Source organism: Sphaerodactylus townsendi, linkage group LG04 (genome assembly GCF_021028975.2).
Source record: "Sphaerodactylus townsendi isolate TG3544 linkage group LG04, MPM_Stown_v2.3, whole genome shotgun sequence".
NCBI lineage: Eukaryota > Metazoa > Chordata > Lepidosauria > Squamata > Sphaerodactylidae > Sphaerodactylus > Sphaerodactylus townsendi.
In genome coordinates this window covers 41,289,266-41,311,453 of record NC_059428.1, presented here as the reverse complement: position 1 = coordinate 41,311,453, position 22,188 = coordinate 41,289,266, and the positions used below count along the sequence as shown (strand labels likewise).

Here is a 22,188-nt window from a genome sequence, read left to right as displayed (position 1 = left end):
ATTCCTAATGTAGTTGCTTTTATGGATATCTGGATTTATCTATAAGGGTATAATCAGTACAAATCAAATTAAAAGTTCTTTCAGTTCCAAATAAAAAACAACTTTGAAAATGTTTTCCATTCCTTGTGTAATAATTAAACTATGTACCAGCAAATCTTGATTTGAGACCCCCCCAAGGGCCTTTTACACTGAAATACAAACTATTTTTAAATCGTGAGTGTACTAAGTCTCAATATGTTTGTGGGATTCATCTCACGGTTTTGGAACTTTTCGGCCTGCCAACCCTGTGACCTCAAGCATACCATTGGCTGTAAATAATCTTGTATGCTAATTTTCATCCTGAATGTTTTTCTATGTAAGTGCCTTCACCATTGCTTATGTATTTGTACGGGAATTGCCTTTCATGTTTTCTGAGGCTTTGTGTGTTCAGAAAAAGCTTTAACATTTCCAGCTTCATTTCATCTTGAATGAACAAATGCTCTGAGAAAAGATGGGCTCTTAAGCACAGTGTTATAGCAAAGCATCTCAGAGAAAAGACTGTTGGGCCCAATGTTAATCACTGGGTAAATTACTGTAAAAGGCATCTTCCATCTAGAAAGATGATAAATTTATCAACCTACTGTTAGCTGTGGCATTCTTTATTGCTCGAGAGACTGTTTTAATTTATTTAAATACTTTTTATCTCTTTTTGTATATATTTACTTCCTTAAGGAACACATACACAGGCTGGCCTATGTTGTTCCAAGTAGGAGAAAGCAGAACAGGAGGTGGGGTTATGTAGTAATGTTAGTTTTAAATTAAGTGAAGATATGGAGAGGTTGGTGCCTCAGACTTGTGAGACTCGTGACCGTTTCACCCCATATGTCCCGGGTAGGCCTCTGCGTTCAACAGAGGCCAATCTACTGGTGGTCCCTGGCCCCTCCATGGTGTGGCTGGCCTCTACCCGGGCCAGGGCTTTTACAGCCCTGGCCCCTGCCTGGTGGAATGCTCTTCCATCTGAGGTGCGGGCCCTGCGGGATCTGGGAGAGTTCCGCAGGGCCTGCAAAACGGTTTTGTTCCACCGGGCCTTTGGTGAGGCCAGCCGCAGGTTCCCCCTCCAGGATGCCCCTGTACGGCATGCTATTCCATCATTAGCATGCCCGATATAACATTAAATAACATCCCCTCCCGGCTTTGGGATCGGGCGCTAGGCTTTATGCTTCTTGCTTTCGCACTATTGTCATTTTGTTTAATGCTGCTATGGTTTATGTTTTTATGGATTCTGTACATTGTTTTAATTTAACTTAATTTATTGTTGTCATGCTGTTCTTGGCCTGTTGGATGCAATGTGGTCCTTGGCCTACTGTACACCGCCCAGAGCCCTATATATATAAATAAATAGTTTGTTCCTACTATTTTGTCCAGTCCATTAGCTATAAGACCCCTCACAAACCCTGCTTCTTATTCTGCTGCCTTTGGATGTGAAGCCAGTGGTGATCAGTGACAGGGCTTCATCAGTGGTGGCACCTCACCTGTGAAATGTCCTTCCACTTGAGGTATGCCTGGTCCCCTACCTTACTCTTTTTTGGACACCAGGGCACAACATTTTCTAAATCCTTGCTTTTTAGGGGTTGATCTTTGAACACCATTTTAAAAGATAGCCTTTTAGCTTAAGAACTCAGTAGATATCTTTTTTAAACTGCTGATTTCATGATATTTTTATGCCCTGGATGAAATTTTGATTGTTAACTGTTATTATTCTGTGTTTTTATTATTTGAAGTATGGGTGAATAGGATTGTAACTTCAGTGATTCACCAGTTCCTGCTCTATAAACTAACCCACTTCTGTATAAAATAAAAGCTCAAAATATTTATCTACTGATTTATCCCACGTTCACATTTTGTCATATTTCCTGCACTTCTTGACTAATTACTTGTGATGTATATGCATAAAACAATATAAGTATTTATTCAATTGTTTTGCCTTGTATTGTCAACAGTCCTGTGCTTCTCTCTCACATTTAGAATTTTTGCTGCAGCATTACTATCAGAACTGTGAAGCAAAAAGTTGCAAGAAATGTTCAGCATGGTGTTGTGATTAAGAGCAGTGGATTCTAACCTAGACAACCAAGTTTGATTCCCCATTTCTCCACATGAGTGACAGACTCTAATCTGGTAAACAGAGTTTGTTTCCTCACTTTTCCACATGAAGCCTGTGGGTGACCTTGGCTAGTCAGTTATTTGAGAACTTTCTCAGCCCTACCTACCTCACAGGGTACCTATTGTGCGGTAAATGGGAAAGTGATTTTAAGATACTTTGAGACTCCTTTCGGTAGAGAAAAGTAGAGTCGGTAGACTCTATATATGAACATACGATAAAAAAAGAAAAAATATCCAAATAAACTGTCAGAACATGGTGTTTTTTTTAGTGTAATCTGACATTAGTAACTCTTGAAGTACAATGTTTTTCTGCACAATTCATTTAAAAAGTTTTGAGGCAGGAAATAAAATGTTTCTTCCATGGAGTTCACATTGTTTTTATCCCAAAATGTTTTCTTTCCAGTCTCAAAATGAATCTCCTTTTAAATGAATCTCCTTTTAAAATGATTCTCTGGCGGAAATGTTTTGAAAACATCGTCAGTTGCCATGCAGTGTATTCACTATATTTCCCACTTCTCTGCTTCCCTGAACGTCCTCCTTGGCGCCATTTTCGGAGCGTCCTCAGTTCCTCTTGACTGTTTATTTGCAGCATTCCTCTGTTTGTTCATTTATTACGGGGCAATAAGTATTGAGTATACGAAAAGAATAAAATGTAGTGAAACATTGGTGAAAAATGTAGTGAAAAATGTAGTGAAAAGGCTGTGAAACATTGACAGATCGATTCAACATAGACCTAAAAAAGGGGGTGGGGAATTACGTAATGGCGGCCAGGAATAATTTCAAGGGGGTGAGTGCTAACAAAAGGGGGGGATTGAAAACATTTCACGAATGGTTTACAAATGGTTTAGGAGATTTGTGCGGAAAGGACCAGTGTGTTACATTTCTCTGTTTTCCATAGTCAATTTGAGTTTATCACCTGCAGGCATTTTTTAATTTTAATTTGTACGAATCCTTAAATCTGCAGGATAATCTCACTGTCAATTTGGTTTCTTTCTTTGCAGTAAGATATTCTGTGCTCAGAGAAGATGAGGAGATACTCTCAGTATCCTGAGAAGGAAGACATAAACAATTTAGAATCAATTTCATATGGGCAACATCCCTTCGCCTGGTTTCAGAAGGGCATTTGAGACCCAACCTATGCAAAAAACAAAAAAATGCTCTGGAAGAAAAGTAATGGCATAGTAGGCTAGTGGTAGATGGAAGCCTTTATTTGAGGGTTCTTTCATAATGATTTAACCTCAAAGCGGTTAAATACCTGGCTGGCTACTTGTAGTAATGATTAATTTTTATAATCCATCACTTGTACAGAATAGTATGTAAAAACACTAAACATTAGTAGACTGTGTATACCAGTTGCCAGAGTTTTGATAACACCTCTAGCATCCCATCTGTTTTGAGGTTAAGACTGGATTCCAGGAAGGATAAGTCATGGCAGCATTTACAAAATAAATTGGATTCTGGGTGTGAGGTGTTGCCAGATTTTCATAGATGGAATCGAATAGTATCTTATTTGCCTGCAGTCTGAAACAGGGATTGGAAACTAAGCTAGGTTGGAATAGGTTGAGGGATGTTTGTGTGTGTGTGTGTGTGTGTGTGTGTGTGTGTGTGTGTGTGTGTGTGTGAGAGAGAGAGAGAGAGACAGAGACAGAGACAGAGACAGAGACAGAGACAGAGACAGAGACAGACAGACAGAGAGACAGAAAGAGAGAGAACAAGAACCATAGCTATCTAATTGTTATACTGTGACTACAGGTCAACTATTTCTCTTGTTAATAATCCATAATGTTTAATTGATATTCCAGGGTAACTAATGATTAGGAGGTGACTATCTGATAGTAGATAATATCGTACAGCTCTGGTAACTAGAAACAGTCTTCTGATTTTTAGCCATTAATTACATTATTGATCAAGACCTCAGTAGCTATTGTTTTTGTGCTTTCTGTCCCTGCCTGTAGAGCATAAAAACATCAGCTAACAATAGTCAGGCCCACTGAATTGTTCTAATCCTGATACATGATCCCCTAAATGGAATATCCAATGATGAGCCCCCAGCCAATGGACGCACAGGTCTCACAAAGTAAGTCCTGCATGCCTATTGGTGGGCAACGTTCCATCACACTGGCCTCTCATTTCCTGCGCCTGCCCCAAACCTCCCCAATCCACCCTCCCCCCTACAAAGAGCAAGTCGTGCTATGGAGTCACTGACCTCTCCCCTGCCCTCTCCCAGCCTCCAAAAACCTACCCAGCCCATCAGGAGAGTGCCCTCCCTGCCAGACCCACTAGCAACCATCCCATCCTCACCCCTGCACCTTCTCCCAGACCTCAAACATCTACCCAGCCAAGTAGGAAAGCACCCTTCACACCTGGCCCACCAGTGGCCTTCCCTTCCCCAAACCCAGTCCCCAAACACATACCCAGCCTGCCAGGAGAGCATTCTCCCCATTGGGCCCGCTACTGGCCATCCTGTTTCCACCCCCTGCCCTAACCCAGGCTCCAAAAACCTACCTGGCCCAACAGGAGAGCACCCTCCACACCGGGCCTGCCAGCAGACTTCCCATTCCTCTCTCCTGGCCCCCACACATCTCCCACTCCTCCTGCTGCTGCCCCCTTCTACTCCCACCTCTGCCACCTCCGCTGCTTCTTCCAGCCCTCCCATTGCTTCTGCTAGCCTTCTCACTGCTTCTGCCATCCCACCACCACTTCTGTCACCCCCACTGTTTCTGTCACCCCCTTAAGCAGCTTTCAACACTTACCAATATGTGTGCAGGACGGGTGAAGAAATGGTAACTCCTATTTCAGGAAAAATGCTTGCTCACCCCACCCCCTTTTTAAGACCCCATTGCATTTCTTCCCCAAAATGGGCTTTAATGCTAGCATGAAATATTTGCACATAGAAAATTGTAATCTATATCTTGTAGACGTTCTGACTTGAACACAGCAATATTCACAGTGTGTAATAATCTACTATTTTACTCAGCTGAGTATGGAGCTTTAAGACCCTTCTCTGCCCAATAAGACTCCTTGCTCATGAGGAAGCTGTACTTAGTTGAGTGGATTCATAGACTCATGTCTCTGATTCAGAATCTGGAGACTTTTTTTTGTGTGTGCCAAATATGAGCATTGCTCCTAATTTATTGCAAAGCACACAGTCTGAAGGGAAAAGTGTTCTAAATCAGGCTGTGATTGTAATGTGAAACATAAAAGCTAGAGATAAAACCAATGAATTAGAAAGCATTTTGTTTACATAATGGTTAAAACAAATGTATTTCGATTAATGTACATATATATGTGTTTAGCTACATTGTAGTATTTTTTAAAAAGTTCATCTCAGACAATAAATACCAAAGCCTCTAAAGTTTAGTGACAAGCTATGACTCACTCTGTCTCATGGTAGTAAAGGATAAAACAGTACCACAAGGCTACAACTTAATACTGACAAAATAAAGCCTCCAACTGGAGTGCAATAACAGACTTTTGACTTATATTTCATTACAATCTTAAATGGAAATGTACACAAGTTTAAAAGTATGTAACAAACCAGCCATCTATACCAGAACAAGCTTGTCGGAAATCTAGAATCAGTGTCGACCACATAATGAAACTTCCAACACTCATTCTGTAAAAATGATAACAAAAATGCAAATAAATAGTCCCCCAGCCCCAAATATAAAAAATTTATACTTACAAAGTGAATGGTACTAAGAAACACAACTTGTTACAATGAAATAGGATAATCTACAAAAAAACAAACTACATATACAAATACAATCAATAGGATACCACTCTATCTCATGCCAAAACAATGCACTTTGGTAATTTTCCTACCCCTTGAGAACCTATTAAACACTAAACAAATGCCTCAGAATGTAACTGATTGTTTAAATTATGTGCTTTTGGGTGGCCCTTTGCCAGCTTCTCATTGCAAAGGATTACAGAAAAGAAAGACCTGTGATTTACGCTGACAATGATAATATGCAGTTTGCTTTGTTAGCATCTTGGCTGAATGTATCACTGGACAAAATGTCCAAACAATGTATGCATTCTTCACCTACATCATTTATGTAGCTCTATATTTTAAGCTTATTTAATAAAGTGTGAGTAATGTGTAGAACAAGCTCCTGGTGTTCCTGTTTCTTGGGGAACAGCAAGTAGTTATTTCTGTAACACGTTTGAATATTAAATAGTGTTTCATTAACATATTCTTAGCCACCCTTAATCCTGTAAAGTCGGTCAGGATTACTGTGCCCCTATTACAGATATGAGGATCATAGATTGTGGAATAGCTTGCCTGTAGCCTAAATAGAGCTATACCTAAATAGAGCTATACCGTTCTAAGTATGTTGAATTCAGGGGTCTCAGAAGATTGCAACTCTGTTTAAAATGGTTATTTGTCACAAGCTCTTTTCTCCACTTTTATAACCAGCTTTGGCATCTCCAAGGGCTTGTAGTTCAGTGACAGAACACACATTTTGGCAGCATGTGCTTAAGTCTTCAGAATGCATTTGTCTGTCAGTCAGAGGTAGATCATAAAAAATTGTCATAGTGTAAGATTATCTTCCTGTTCAAGGACTTCTTGCTCTGTTGTCAACGATGTGTGTGTGTTGTATAGTGGAACACAGTATACTGTAACATTCAACCATACAGGTAATGCTGAACTGTGACACCCTTAATTAAATTAAATTCCTTCCTACATGTCAAATGTGGAGAATTGTTATCTTTACACACCAGCATCATAGGAGTAGGGATACATTTTCTCCAGCATTTCATTTTTCAATATCAGCCAGCCATAAATCCTGGGAAACTTATAAGCAAAGCCTGAAACAATTCTTGTAGGTTGGCCACAGCTCTTGTTATTCAAAAATATGTGCAGTCTTATAAAGGAATTAAGTTATGAAAACAGGATGAAATGCTTAATATTTCAATAAATTGCGGCAGACAGTAATTGGAGTTATAGCCGTGTATTCCAACTCAGTGTCTTGAATGAGAAAATTTATAATTTCCTTTATCCCAGTAAAGTGTGTTAAATTATTTGATATGTTCACATGAATCTTTTGTATATTGCCTTGCTGCAGGTTGTCATTCTTTATATAAGGAGTGTTCACTCATAGATCTGAAGACCAATTTGCATCCATCATCTAGGGCAGGGGCGTACCTAGGCAAACTGGCGCCCGGGGACAAAACCTGAGTTTGGTGCCCCCCCCCCCCCGGCCCGGCGTATGGGCAGCCACCCTCCCCCACCATGACCAAACAGTGATTTTTTTGTACCAGGTCACAAAACACCTCCCACTCCCATCAAGACATACATGGCTCTCTCCCCACCAACTCTTTTCCTAATTTCCTAATCTCAACAACCCTATGAGGTAGGTTGTTAGCCTGAGAAACAACTCCAAGCCAGTGCAAGTGGGTATTGAGCATGTAAATCTCTCACAAATCACCCCCAGCAAAACATTTACCAAACAAATGTCAGCAGCATCTCTCACAAAACACCTCTAGTGGATTCACTCCCAAATATATCATTTTCTAATGGTGGTTTAAATCCAGGAGCTCAGATTCTTCTTTTAAATCCACCTTGGGGAGAATCTGGGGTCCCCTGAAATAAAATTGAAAGTGATGCTGTTTGGGTGGATTCTCCCCACCCTGAAACAGCATCACTTTGAGGGTTGAGATTCAAATGAAACAAATAGCAGATTCAGATGGAATTTTAGGTACTTAGTACATTCGACAAATTGTCCGATTATAGTCCTTCCCAAATATGAACAAATGTGAATGCAAGGTATTTGGGCTAGTATTTTTGTATTTTTTGGCCTGGTAGGGAGAGATTTTTTAAAACTAGCTGCGACCATGATTTCAGGGCATCATCCAGAGACTGCCCTGATGATACCACCTGAGTTTACGATGTTTGGTCTCAGGGCAGCAGTTATGGATACTCCAAATGGAATGTGCCCCGATCCCCATTGTTTAAATGGATAAACTGAGATGGGGTTACTCCATTTGAGGGACCATGCACCATCCCTGAACATAACTTCACCAAACTTGGGTAACATCGTGAAGAATAGTTGGCCAGATGATACGCTTGAAAATTTTAGCGTCACTAGCTTTAAAATATATCCTTCCAGGCACCCCAAGAAATTTGCCCAAGATTCTTTGTTTTGCAGTGACTTTGCCCTGACAGCTACGAGGAATTTCTGAGGCAGGCTGCACATTTTTTGAAGATAGAGGTGCCAGACTTTCTCAAGGTTGCCCCAAGAGGGCCTCGAGCAGCCAGGGCATCCTGCTTGGTGTTTGCCTTTATGGGGAGAGTTGAGAGAGTTCTGAGAGAACCCAGCCCACAGGCTTTCATGCAGGAGCTTTGCAAGCCTTTTGGGGCCCATAAAATTGAACCCCCCAGAAGCAAAGGTGGATGCTATTACCAGGAGGTCTCCTGGAGCCACCCCTGGAAAGTCTGGTACTCTATCAAAAAAATGTGCAGCCTGGGCCTGCACATTACTCCAGCCCCCTGGCCACCAGCTGTTCACACCTGACAAATTAAAACAAGGTGATGAAGAGAAAATTTCAGGCCCACCCTGCCAATCATTTTATGATTCACCGCCAGGAAGTGTCAGGTCTCAAAGAACCCCAAATGAGGAAAGCCCCATCTGTGTTTTAGTTCCACGAAACACAGATGGGGCCCATCTCGGGGGTTCTATAACCACGCCCCTAAACCCAAACACCCAAACCGCAGGCATCATCAGACAGCCCTCCGGATGGTACCCTGAACCTTTGGTGCCGGGCTAGCCTTAAAATGCGCTCCCCTGCAGTCGAAACATGAAAAAACACTTAAAACATTTTAAAAAACACAAAACTTATCCTAAATGTTGGCGCCCCCCCACGTGAGACTTAAATGGGGCGCCTGGGGATTATGAAATTCCCTATCCCTAGGCAGGAACTACCGACGAGGCTATCTTTGTTATGTTTCATGCTAGATTAGTTCTCCATAGTATGCCCTACAATGCTGACATTGCTTTTATCAACTTTGATATTACTGATCACCTGTTAATAGGAAATAGTAGGATCAAATAAGACTCCCCCCCCACTTCATCATACAATAGTTTATTAGTGTTCTATGGTATGGAGCAGCCATACATTGAGAAGGTGCAGACCTTGCTGACAGAATTATGCACAAAGTCCCTTTCTGTTTTCTATGATCGATAGCTCCACACAGCCAAAGGGCTTTTGAATTTTTAATATCGTGGGTTTTATTACATCTATTCATAATCTGTAATTTACATTAGCCCACTTTTATCTAAATCCTACCCATGGAAGTTTTATTGGCTTATTTGAAAATAAAAAAGTATAATTAATTTTATTATATAAACTTGCAGAGAACCGGTCTAACATAATGGCTAAGAGTTTGAGCTACAAGTCAGGAAGCCCCTTGCTCAAGCTTCTGCCATAAAGTCATAGATAAACCACCTTGCTCTCCGTGTGCCATATTGTAGATGTGTGTGTGATCATACTGACCTACCTTGCATGATGGTTATAAAGATGGCAACATGTTGAAGTTGATGAAGAGCTTTGAGCACTTTAAAGTGCAGTATAAGTAATGATTAATATTTATCAAACTGTTCCATCAAAGTGATTGCAGATTATTCCAATACAAATAGACACAACTATCAGGTGAGTTATTTGCTTGTTGCATACCATTAGACAGAGCATTAAGACATTTGCTGACTTGAATCTCACTAAACCTTTACCTATAAAACCTGAAGTATTTTCTTTGGGTAGGGCTTAGCCATGGTGACTTTTCACTAGCTTTAACATACAGTTAAATATTTTTGTTAGTCATTTTATATATGCAAATTAAGTGAAAAAAGTTGGAGTTTTAGCTGTGGAACAGGCCTTATAGCCAGTGGTGACCTGATGAAAAGTAAAAGTGTGGCGAAATTATCTTCCTGTGCTCAGTATTTTTGATGGCCATTTCATCTAGAAAGTATAGACATTGGTATCTACCCAAAACATTTCCGTGGTGAGTGCCCTTCAATGACTTACAAAACATCGGATGCTTATTAAATAATCAGCTCTTGTCTTGTTCAAAGCTTTTCACATCTATATTGAAAGGAAAGATTTAGGGTCTGTGTGAAGGTAGGTTACTTGTCTCCTTATATTTTGGCTTCACATCATTTCTAGTAGCTAGTTCTGCCTTCCTTTGTAATTGCTACGTGCTTGAGCAGGAAAACTAATTACAAATTGAGGTATAATTCATGACTGGAGTCAGTGTGATTATAAAGGTGTAAATTTGGAAATTAAATTTATTAATCATAAATGAGTCAACAAATGTGCTGTAGACAGGACTTTTTAAGTAGCACCATCAATGAAAAGTTTTGGTTGCCTGAATGTTGACATGAAGGCAGTAACAGTTTGTGCTTGTAGTTCATTTCTTCATCTGCATTTTGAAGAAAGGATTTCTGGACATTTTTTTACATCGAGACAGGCAAATTGAGTTATTGGCATGCAATGAAGTTTGTCCACATTTTGACTTTTCACTCTTTATTTTTTTCCTTTCAAAAGATGTATTGTTTCTTTGTCATAATTTTAACCTTTCATTATGTACAAGGATCTTTATGTAGATCTTTGAATCATGTGGATTTTGACAAGAGCCTGCTTTCCCAGCATCTGTTGAAAGTTATGCTATGAAATGGTAGACTGTTCTTTAAAAGGCTCACATGAAGTCATTAGTGTGTGCATCACTTCCTTGAGCCTATCTTTATGCTGTAGGAGTTAAAGTATTTGGTCTCTCCCACTGGGGAGTTGCACAGAACTAAAATTATGCTTGTGGAGGGTCTTGTTCACTCACCTACAAAACACAAGATACCCATGAAAAAGGTCAAACGTACAGAGATCTGGCATCCATTTCACAACTTGGAAGACACAGTCTTCAGCGTATGTAATACATATAACTTTCTGCCAGAAAGCGAAAAGGAAATGATTGCATTTCAGTACAATGCATTCTTCAGCAATAACCCAGTGTGCATGAAATTAGAATCTGCTGGACATTCATATAGAATAAATAAGTCAACAATATTTATGTGCAGTTAGAATTCTGTACAGATAAAGTAATGCTATATATAAATATCTCCAGGAGATGTAAAAAATGTAAATAATGGCAGCATTGAGTATTTTGTGATGGTAAGTTACCAAATAATGGGCAGTAAGATCCCAGTTGTTTATTTAGCATTTGGGATAAATGATAGTGATCTTGATCATGCACTGAGCCTATGGAATTAAGTGACATTTGCCTTAATTTCAGCATTACAAAATGAGAACAGAGCTTTCAAAAGGGTTTGAATTCAACATGATGTAATATATGCTTGCTTACAGAATCTACTTTCTTGGTATATACAGGCAAAGATCAGAAGAACCATGTGGGGAGTTTTTAATGTAATCGTTCTACTTCAACCTCAAACCACTCCAAACTGGTTTCTAAAATAATGTAAACATTTCAGCAAAATGGCAAAATTGAGGAATTATTCCTCCAAGCACCAGAAATTTAGCATATGTGCTTAGGGCCCCTTCAATCTTAACTGTAGTAAGAAAGGCAACACTTTTATATGTTCAATAGATTTGATTACCAGAGTTGTAAGGAAAACTGAATTTCCTGCTGTCACTGAAGATCCATTTCATTCATGGTAGCATGATCAATGTTATGGGGCCCTGAAAAACTATGTGTTTCTTAGGAAGTACAATACATGGCATTTTATTTTCTTGATATTCTTATTAGGCTAGAATAACAAATAGAGGAACTGACAATAAAGTACAAAAGCACAGGAAACATTGAGCGGATAACTCCACTATTCAAGTCAGCATATTACTAGCAACTGAATCAACTAGAAGAAATTTGTTGGTTTGTTGGAGAGGGAGCATTGCTGCAGAATTGTAGATGAACCAGGACAAATAGAATGGACACCTGGTGAGCAAGGACATTTTATCTTTTCAGAAGGATTATAATAATGTTAAAGTCCACACAATGTAGGAAAAATGCTTTATCAGAAAGCACCGATGATTCATTGTTGAAGGGAGGGAACTAGGAAAAATATTTTGAGGTCAGGTTTTGAAAGCAGGCATACCATATATACTCGTGTATAAGTTGACCCGCATATAAGTCGAGGCACTTAATTTTACCACAAAAAACTGGGAAAACTTATTGACTCGCGTATAAGTCGAGGGTGGGAATTGCAGCAGCTGCTGGTAAATTTCAAAAATAAAAATAGATACCAATAAAATTACATCAATTGAGGCATCAGTAGGTTAAATGTTTTTGAATATTTATTTCAAAGAAAAACAGTAAACTGGCTCTGTAAGTGGAAAAGAGGGTCAACAAGAACAATATGGTCTCAACAGTAACTTTAAAAGTACAAAAACCTTAGCTCAATCAGCAACCAAGCTAAAACACAGGAGTTAAAATCCTTCAAAACTGGATTCCTCATCATCATCTGTATGTCCAAATGTAACCCATAACTGTATGTCCAAATGTAACCCAAATGTAACCCAACCCAAATGTAACCCAACTTAGATTTTAAGAGGGATATTAATAGAATACAAATGTATTTTTCTTTTATGTACACTGAGAGCATATGCACCGGAGACAAATTCCTTGTGTGTCCAATCACACTTGGCCAATAAAGATTCTATTCTATTCTATTCTATTCTATTCTATTCTATTCTATTCTATTCTAGAAATGGAAAATCTACTATTGGCTTCCATTGTAAACAATGGGGGATGGGGCACCCTTTTGGGGATCAATAACTTTGGATCCCCTGACCCAAACTTCACCAAACCTGGCTCGTATCATAAAGAGACTCTCCTGATGAGTCCAGCCAGGTTTGGTGAAGTTTGGTTCAGAGGGTCCAAAGTTATGGACCCTCAAAAGGATAGCCTCATCTACTAATAGCTCCCATTGAAAACAATGGGGAATGGGGGCACCTCCTTTGGGGGTCCATAACTTTGGATCCCCTGACCCAAACTTCACCACACCTGGCTGGTATCATCAGGGAATTAATGCTTCTGAGGGTACCTCGACAATTTTGAAGTGTCGCTAGCATAAGAACTGCGCTCCCTGCTGGGCCGGCAAAGTAAAAACACAAAAAATTTTTTTAATGACCCGCATATAAGTCGAGGGGAGCTTTTTCAGCATTAAAAATGTGCTGAAAAATTCGACTTATACATGAGTATATACGGTAGTATAATGAGTAGTGTACAAACTATAAGATGGAAGACCCTGTATAAAATCTCTGTTGAGCCATGAACTGAATGGATCATTTTGGGACAAACTGATATTTCTCATGATCTGCCTATGATCAGTTTTAGCAAATAGCAATGGTCTACTTTATAGGAGACTTTAAAGATCACCGAGAAGAAAACCACATGATGTTCTTTCTCAGAGATTGCAAGAAAAGTCTGTACGATGCATTACTTTTAAGTTCTGTGTTGATGGTACTGGTGGAAAATATAACAACTCTGCAGAGGTTTGGTACTGAGCATGCATTGCTTTAATTAACTAGAGAATATTCTGCTGCAGCTGATTCTAGTTCAGTGTTCATCCAAGTGTTAAACCTCAACCTCATGAACTATCATGTAGCTAGACTACTTCTGCTATAGAATTCATAGTTGATGTTTTAAACATTCACTAAGTGTCAGTGCAAGAATTCTGAGTCAGCGTAATCAGTGCATTGGCTAATGTTCAGTATACAAATGAAACACCAATACAGCTGAAATGTATGGATAGAATTTTCCATTGGATTTAATGTGTATATGAATGTAGAGTTCATTAAAAACAGCTCCAAGATAAGGACTGGGGGAGGGGGGATATCAAGCTAAAAACATTACATTAAACATGACTTTAATAAACCATCTGCTACCGCCATCCCTCTTCATATGAGGAAATTGTCCATTGTTCCCAGGTAGAATTACCAACATTGGGGTGGGGGGGGGAGGGCTAGAGTTCTCCTGGCATTAGAATGACTCCCTGGACTACAGAGATCACTTCTCCTGGAGGAAATGGCCTCCCAGAGAGCAACTTTGTGGTGTCACATTCTCACTGAGCTCCCTCCACAAAGTCCATCTTCCCCACTATTTAACCGGGTATTTTCTGTGCTGATGAAGAAATGCTTGGTGGACTCACTAACATGTGGAATGTTACGAGAAGGTGGGAGTTAGCTTACAAGACTATTTTATACCTATATATTTCCCTTACCCTATTTAGCTTTGAATCAAAATTAATAGTTTGAGAATTTAAATAAGCTTGTATTCTGAAAGGCAACATAAAGAGTATGTGTAACAACAGTTGTAGAGTATCATTATCAAGGGATTGTGCCTTAATTTGTGTGAGAGCTTTTTCACTTGGGTATGCAATTGCTTAGATAGCCTGATGGCGACATCATTTGGCAAATGTTTTGGACGCCACTCAACATGTGACATCATGCTCCTTTAGGGTTTTCCACATAAATGAGTACTCCAAAGAAAACACAAAAATTGAGACTTAATCTAAAATCTATTATTGCATCCTCTAAGGTCTCATTAGCCACTTCAGTTTTTTTCCCCTTCAAGGCAGATACTATAAATGCTGCAAGGTATGATTGGTTAACTGTTTCCAAGTTTAAAAACAATTAGTCTGAGTTTGACCACTGTTTCTTAAAGTTTGTTCATATATTTTCCCAGTTCTTGTACCTATTTATTTGCAAATCATGTAGCATTGGGTTTCATTTAATAAAGCTGCTCTTCATTCCAGCCTTTCTGAGCTTTATGAACTCTGAATATACAAGGAAGAAATACACAGCCTTAAATGTTGGTTCTGGGGTGTACCAGTCTTCCATAAAATAGTTAAGGTGGCCAGTGTCTCTCCTGAAAGCACACACCTTTTCTTGTTTGCTTAATGGTTATTTAGTTTCATGGGACCAGTGCATTTTCTGTGATGCACTTAAAGGAAGAAGGTGTAGCAGGAGGAGGGAGTATTACAAGTAATGCTAGACTTTGTGAAACTTGAGGTTCTGGAGACAAAGCAGAGGAAGTATTATCTATGCATCATGTGAGGGTAGAGTTCTCACACCCAAACATTTCCATCTGGAAGCTGTTCTGAGCAGTAGGATGCAAAGACAATGTTCTCATGCTTTTGAGAATCAAGTGGAACTGTCAGGGGAATAGGAAATGTGACGGTAATATTTTCCTGTTCTCTTTGGAGGATTCTTCAGCTGTAATTCCTGTTTCGAAGAGTAGGCAGGTTTTTAAAAATGACATAAAGCTACTTTAATCTCTCTGTCTCATGTGAATTGGTGAGAAATCTTTGTATCCAAAGGCATAAAGGCTTTCCCTCAGCATTTTCCTTAACTTCACCTCCTGTTATCCTCAATATCCTGTGCCACATTCTTTTCCTTAAATGTTCCTGCTACAGTTGAACTTTTGCTGTGGTTCTCGAAAACATTCTGCTTCTTTTCTGAGAACAGAGCAGTTTGGATTCTATGATGGCAATTTTTCTGTGTAAATAGAAACTTGACACACTCCCAGTGCAATCTTTGGCCTCCTCCAAAATGGTGTCTCCATGAGTCAATAGAAACCTCCCTCCCCCAAGTACATCTTGGGGGATCAAAGGGGGGGGGGGGTGCAGTGAGAGGAAGCATTTCGTAAACATTACCATACCAAGAGAACATATGCCTACTGTGGCACTTCTAATGACAGAAAAATGTGTTCATCATAATGTATATCATAATGACAGAAAAATGCCTAATTTTCCTCCACAAATTCCAGTTAATGTAAGTATAAAAAGAATTAAATAATTCTTATTACATTCAAATGTAAAACGTGTGATTGAAACCCTGCATTTTTCAAGATACTGGTTCCTCTGTACAGTGAAAACACACTGGCTATTCCTTAGAAAAACATGCACGCACATACATTTAGGATGTGCATGCATTTACTTTAACTTGAACAGGGCTAGTGTGGAGTCTGCTCATGTGTCTTATGCTATTGTAATGTGTCTTATGCTATTGCATTTCACTTGTAATATGACATTACGCTTTTAAGATGTGGGATTGCATGAATTTGTTCTGATTATGGGAATTATGTAGTAGCTAACAGCCCAACCTATCCCATTATCTAGGTAACTTTCTGCCTCCTGCATTTCTTCTTAACAAAACTACACCATAAGTGTTTTACAAATCTAAAAAAAGTAAAAGCATTTAAAATACCAAATTTAAAGCACCAAAATCTAATCAATAAAGCAAAGGAGGCCAGTTACAAAGCAGTAACCTTCAGATGTTAAAATATTATGAGAACAAGTTTGAATTTCATTATACCAGTTGTGCAAGCAACTACAGTGCCACATTTAGCGATAGAAACTTCTCTTCACGTAGTAGCAGACACCTAGTCATCTGCACTGTAAAACTATGCACAAGGCAAGCTTTTAGAGCTTCTGTAGTAAGCATAATATTTATGTAAAACTGTACTCCAAGAACTGATCGCCACGATGACTCATAGCAATAATCAAAGCCCAACATTTTATAGCACATAACAATCAAAGCAGAAATCAATAAAATAGATATCAGCAAAACTAAAATCAGTATAAAGTAACCAAAAAAAGCTTAGAAAGATATAAAAGTTGGCATTTCCTGATAAATTTGGCTAGGGATTGTTCCACAATCTGATGAAGAAAGTTTTGATTCTCAAAAGCTTGTACCCTGAAAATGTTTTTTGTATCTAAGGTGCTGCTGGATCAGTGACGTAGGTATAGATTTTTTATGGGGGTGGGGATACGCCCCCACCTGCCCCTGGCCCTCCCAAGCCCCGCCTCTGGCCTCAGTGCTTATAAAAGCAGCTCTCCAAGGCCAGGGACATCAGACTTCCCTGCCCTGTCCCCCAGCTGGGCTCCCAGTCGGCAGCCAGCAGTCCCTTCTTCCCTCCCCTCCAGGCAGAGGCGTACCTATAGAAAATGGAGCCAGGTGCAAAATCTGAGTTTTACGGGTGGCCCCCCATGGGCGGCTGTTGTGATGCTGGAATCCACCCCCAAACAGCATCACTTTCAATGATGTTTAGACTGAGGAGCCCAGATTCTTCTTTTAAATCCATCTTAAAGGAAGAATCTGGGGTCACCAGTTAAAACAACATTGAAAGTGATGCTGTTTTGGGGTGGATTCTCCCCCACCCTGAAACAGCATCACTTTCCATGTTTAAACTGGGGACCTCAGATTCTTCCTTTAAATCCATGCCGAAGGGAATGGATTTAAAAGGAGAATCGGGGGAAATTTAGAAGGTGCCTGCTGTCAGGGGTACAATTGTTAAGCTAGCAGCACCAAACCTTCAGGGTATCTTTAGGAGACTCACCTGATGATACCACCCAGGTTTGGTGAAGTTTGGTTCAGGGGGTCCAAAGTTATGGGCCCTCAAAAGTGTAGCCCCCATCTCCTAATCTCCTACTACCCTGGTTCCCCGAATATAAGACATCCCCGAAAAATAAGACATAGTAGAGGTTTTACTGAAGTGCGAAATATAAGGCATCCCCCGAAAGTAAGACATAGCAAAGTTTTTGTTTGGAAGCATGCCCGACGAACAGAACACAGAAAAATAAGACATCCCCTGAAAATAAGACATAGCGCATCTTTGGGAGCAAAAATTAATATAAGACACTGTCTTATATTCGGGGAAACACGGTAGCTCCCACTGGAAACAATGGGGGGATGGGGGCACCGTAGTTATAACTTTGGACCCTCTGAACCAAACCTCACCAAACCAAAACAACCTCATGTCCAGGAGACACCCACTTCTCTATAGCCCTATTCACAAGTTACTATGAATGCACATACAATCTGTGACCAGTTTACACTTGATTTTTTTCTTTACGTATACGTTGAGTAATTCTCATTTTACCATGCCACCAAAAGTGAACAGTACTTAAAAAGTGAGGACTTATCAGAACATGGATGAAGTTAAATGCTGTATACCTCAGAAGTAGTGCCAGAGTTCACAACCCAGTGTATGTCAACTGGGTCCGTACAGTCTGGCTTCTAGAGGTGGGGGGGAGCAGGAATGGGGGATGACTCACCTCCCAAGAACAAAGCTATTCAATGCTATAGAAATGTAGATGACTCCAGGCAAGAGAAGAGCAATAGACAGCCAGGTCATACCTAAGCAGACAAGCTTCAGGAGAACAGAAAAGCAAACAGGAAAATATAGGTCTGCTGGGTGGGGACCAAGGGGGAGGTAATAAACCCTCTGAGCATGCTAATGCAGTTCACCTAAGTTCTTATCTCTCTGTTCTCTGGCTGCTAGCTATTTTTATACCTGGACTCCATCTTAACTCCAAGAGGTAGCCATGAGCACATGATACAAAATTCACCAGAGGATGATCCACTAGATATTCAAACCAAGCTAATGGTTGATTTCTAGTTGCTTACAACTTCAAGAATGATATTTTCTGTTTCTAATTACTATTTATTTATTTATTTCACTAACATAAATGATCACCATCTATATGGATATGTACAGAGCTACATTTTCAAGGTGGCTAGTTTGATCTGTGACCCATGTTAAAGCCCATTCTTTCCACACATTCCAAGAGCAGAAGAGGAAGAAGAAGGCAGCAGCTATCCCTACTGTTCTACAGCAGCTAATGGTCAAACTAGCCACTATAGTATCCATGGGTCTAACTCATGGATCTAACCCATGGATGTCCGTGCCATTTTAAAGCTGAATTTGACCATGTTAAAATGTTATGAGTGCCTTCTCCTTACCTTGTGTCCATCTTTCCTTGCCTTTCATCCAAAGATTCGGTACAACCTCCCCCCCCCCCCCAATGCAAGAAAGCTCGGGTGCTAAAACACATGACATTAAAACCAAACAAAGCCCAAGAGAAGAAATTATAAGAAAAAGAATGACAGAACAGAGAAATTATTTGCAATGCAATCAAGAAAGTTCTCTTTCCAACTCAGGACTGCAAACCTATTACTCTAAAAGATCATTCAGTAACCTACCCCAGGCACTCAATGGCCATTTATACATGCATTACTTACCTAGTGGCTATTTGCTCCACAGCAAGTTTTTCATGCACTTTTTTTTCCGGGGGGGGGGGGGAGGGTTACATAGAAATTTTCCTCCTGTGAACTATCCCTAGCTGATCCAATCCACCATTTTTCCTGCTCCCCACCTCAATTGCACATCCTTGTCCTTTCCGTGGAACCTGGGGGTGGGGGGTTGCATACTGGGTTCTTTTGGGTGCCATCTTTTGTCTAGTGTTAGTTCACTAGGACATGCAAGTTTTATGTCATTTAAAAAAACCAGCCCTTTCAATCTTTTTAATGTGGTGACCAGAAGAGTGGGAGAAACTGCTGCTGTATGGGCAGGGGAAAGTGGGAAGGAGCGAGAAGCCCTGAAGAAAGTGAAATACATTCTGATTCCCTTCACTTTCCCAGCAAAGGGAGAGAAAAAGTCATATTTTGAGAGCTATAAGAAACCTCAGATTCTCTGATTTGAGAGCATGGTGAGTTCTAAAAGGGGAAAACATGCACATAACTGAGAATCCAACCTGAAGGGAATGTATGCTCAATGTGAAGGAGACCACAAGTGCATAAATGGCCAATTAAAAACCAACAGCCAATTTCCATGTAAGGGAAGGGAAGAAACTAGAAGAAATTTGTGCCCTAGTTTCACCCCTCCGCTATGGGACAATAAACCCAAATGGAAAATCCTCTTTGGCGCTGATATATCATTCACTTGACCCACACAATTCCTTTTTATTGATATTAGCACTGGAGCGGTACATCTGGCAATATGAAAGGGCATAGCACATCCCTCCAGAAATATATGTACATCAAACTTGAAAAGGAATTATTCTGAAGAAGGAAACGAGAGCAGATTTCTTATCAAATTAGCTTTACCAATATATGTGCTTTAAACCTCTTCTCAAAGTACTTCTGCCAACAAATTCTTAAAGAAACAAAGTAAAGCATGTAGGGTTTGATACCAGTATCGAAAGGGCAAAACAAGAGGGAGATGGGATAGCCTAAAAAAAGACTACATCATTATAGAAAACATGATAATGATGGTACCAACATCATAGTCTGCTCTTATGCATCAAGTTTGGGTGCATCCTGTCCAGTGTCAGTGGACCAGCAGAGCTCATGGAAATTAATTTTCCTGCCTTTATCTTTTCTTCTGGAACTTGCTGAGCCCCTGGACAGCTCAACCTCAGGTGTAGCATAAGGGACACATAATGGGGGATCTGCCCCCTTTTCTACTGACAACTTAATGTCAGGGGAAGTTTCGATACTTGACTTAGCTGTGTGTCCAATTTCTGGATAGAAGTTTGAAGCTGAAAATGAAAATACTTAGAAAGTACTGTTATTTTGAATATTTGGTAATTTTACAGCTGCCCTACCTTTCTTGTTCCTGTTCCAGTAAATTAGTAAATTCATCGCTTTTCTCCATGTATTCTGCGTGCTTCCTCTTCTCATCTTCTAGCTCACATAGAGTATGCCTATGAGATTTTTCTACCATCAAAAGTTGCTCCAGCATCCGTCGGTGTGTTTCTTTGTGCTTTTCAACTACTTTATCAAGCTGAAAAAGAGTAACAAGATTCTCTCACTGTTGTGATTTTTGTCAAAGCGACATGTTTTAAATGTACCTTAGATTTATTCTAATTAGTAGTGTTATTAGCACCAGCTACAGAGAAATATACATTAGCAACTGAACTTATATTAATCTTTCAGATGCTTTTTGGTCAAGTGTTATGTCGGAATTGATTACAAATATATTGAATTCTATTTTATAAATATTCTAGACTTCATAGTTTGTCAGTCTGTGTCTACTGGATTGTATTTTTTTGATCTGCTGTTTGAATGTTTGTTTTCTATGGAAAGAGCAAACTTGGGGTAAATTTGTCTAGAATTTGACATAAATTAGAGGGACCAGAGTGAGTTCTTATGAAAAACTTGGGCAAAGTTCTTGATTTAAAAAAATTCTGACCAGATCTGCCATATTGTGTGGTTTTGTGTAGTGATTCAGGGGTACAGTGTGAGCCCAGCAAGTAATAACCTGCCATTGGCAGAGATTTAATGATATTTTGAGATTATCCACTTTCTCTTAGGAAACAGTCAAACAACGTGCATTAAGAGACTCAACAGGAGAGTTCATTATGGTCTGTCTAAAAACTGCAGTGGGAAGGGAGGTGAATATCTGCATCAGCTATTGGTGCAGAAGTGTGCTTATTAGATGGATTCGCTTGTTGGTTTACAGTGAAAAGTTCTGGATCTAGAACCAAGCCCTGTGGCAACCTCCCGCCATTCGGATGAAATGCCATTGACAACTACTCTTTAAGTGCTGTTCATCAACCAGTTCCCTATGCATCTAACTTTCTTAGAGCCCAGTACTCTGGTTTACTCATCAGAACATCATGGAAACCCTGTCAAAAGCTTTACTGAAATCCAGGTAACATATAACTTAATCATATAACAGTAAGTATAACTTGATCAGGATGAACCAAAAGCGCATCTCATGTTCTCCTGGAGGTGATGGTTTACAATTACTACAATATGAGACTTTGCCTCCTTGGCATTAACACAATACCTGTTCAAAGAGAGAAAGGAACTACATTGCTCCTAGAATTTAGGAAGACTCAAAAAAGAGGGAAAATTTCTCACTCCACATATATAATACTTCAGGCATTAACGTCTACCCCTTTCTAGTGCTCAGAACTGGAGTACCCTCTCAGGCCAATTCATATGACATGAAGTTCAGTTGTCTACTGGGTGTATGTATCTATGTGGTAAACACTCTGCAGTGGTTAATTGCCACTTGCGGATACAGTGAATTCATCTTTATGTAATAATTGCTTAAATCTGTGTTGCAATGGAGAAATGGACTAGGTTTTCAAGTGAGTTCTTAACAAATTGAACTCAAGGCTGTCTGCTTCTCTTAATGAATATTTTTGCCCTTAGAAATTAAAAATGTCCCAGACTTAAACTTAGAACCAAAATACACACAAAATAAGCTTGGTAATTCTCCGGCTGGGCGTGATTCAGTCATGACCG

The 22,188-nt window shown here is 39.7% G+C and overlaps 2 protein-coding genes across 4 annotated transcripts in view; one reads left to right on the top strand and one right to left on the bottom strand.

The window, feature by feature from the left end:
* Nucleotides 1–22,188, top strand: part of CMSS1 (cms1 ribosomal small subunit homolog) — a 232,130-nt gene that overhangs the window by 62,702 nt on the left and 147,240 nt on the right. The gene's annotated exons all lie outside the window — the stretch shown is intronic.
* The window catches only part of LOC125431562 (filamin A-interacting protein 1-like), a 125,039-nt gene continuing 123,384 nt past the window's right edge, over nt 20,534–22,188 (bottom strand). The window contains exon 5 of the mRNA XM_048494474.1: nt 20,534–20,716. Within this exon, the coding sequence (XP_048350431.1) occupies nt 20,534–20,716 (183 nt within the window). The remainder of the gene's footprint in view (nt 20,717–22,188) is intronic.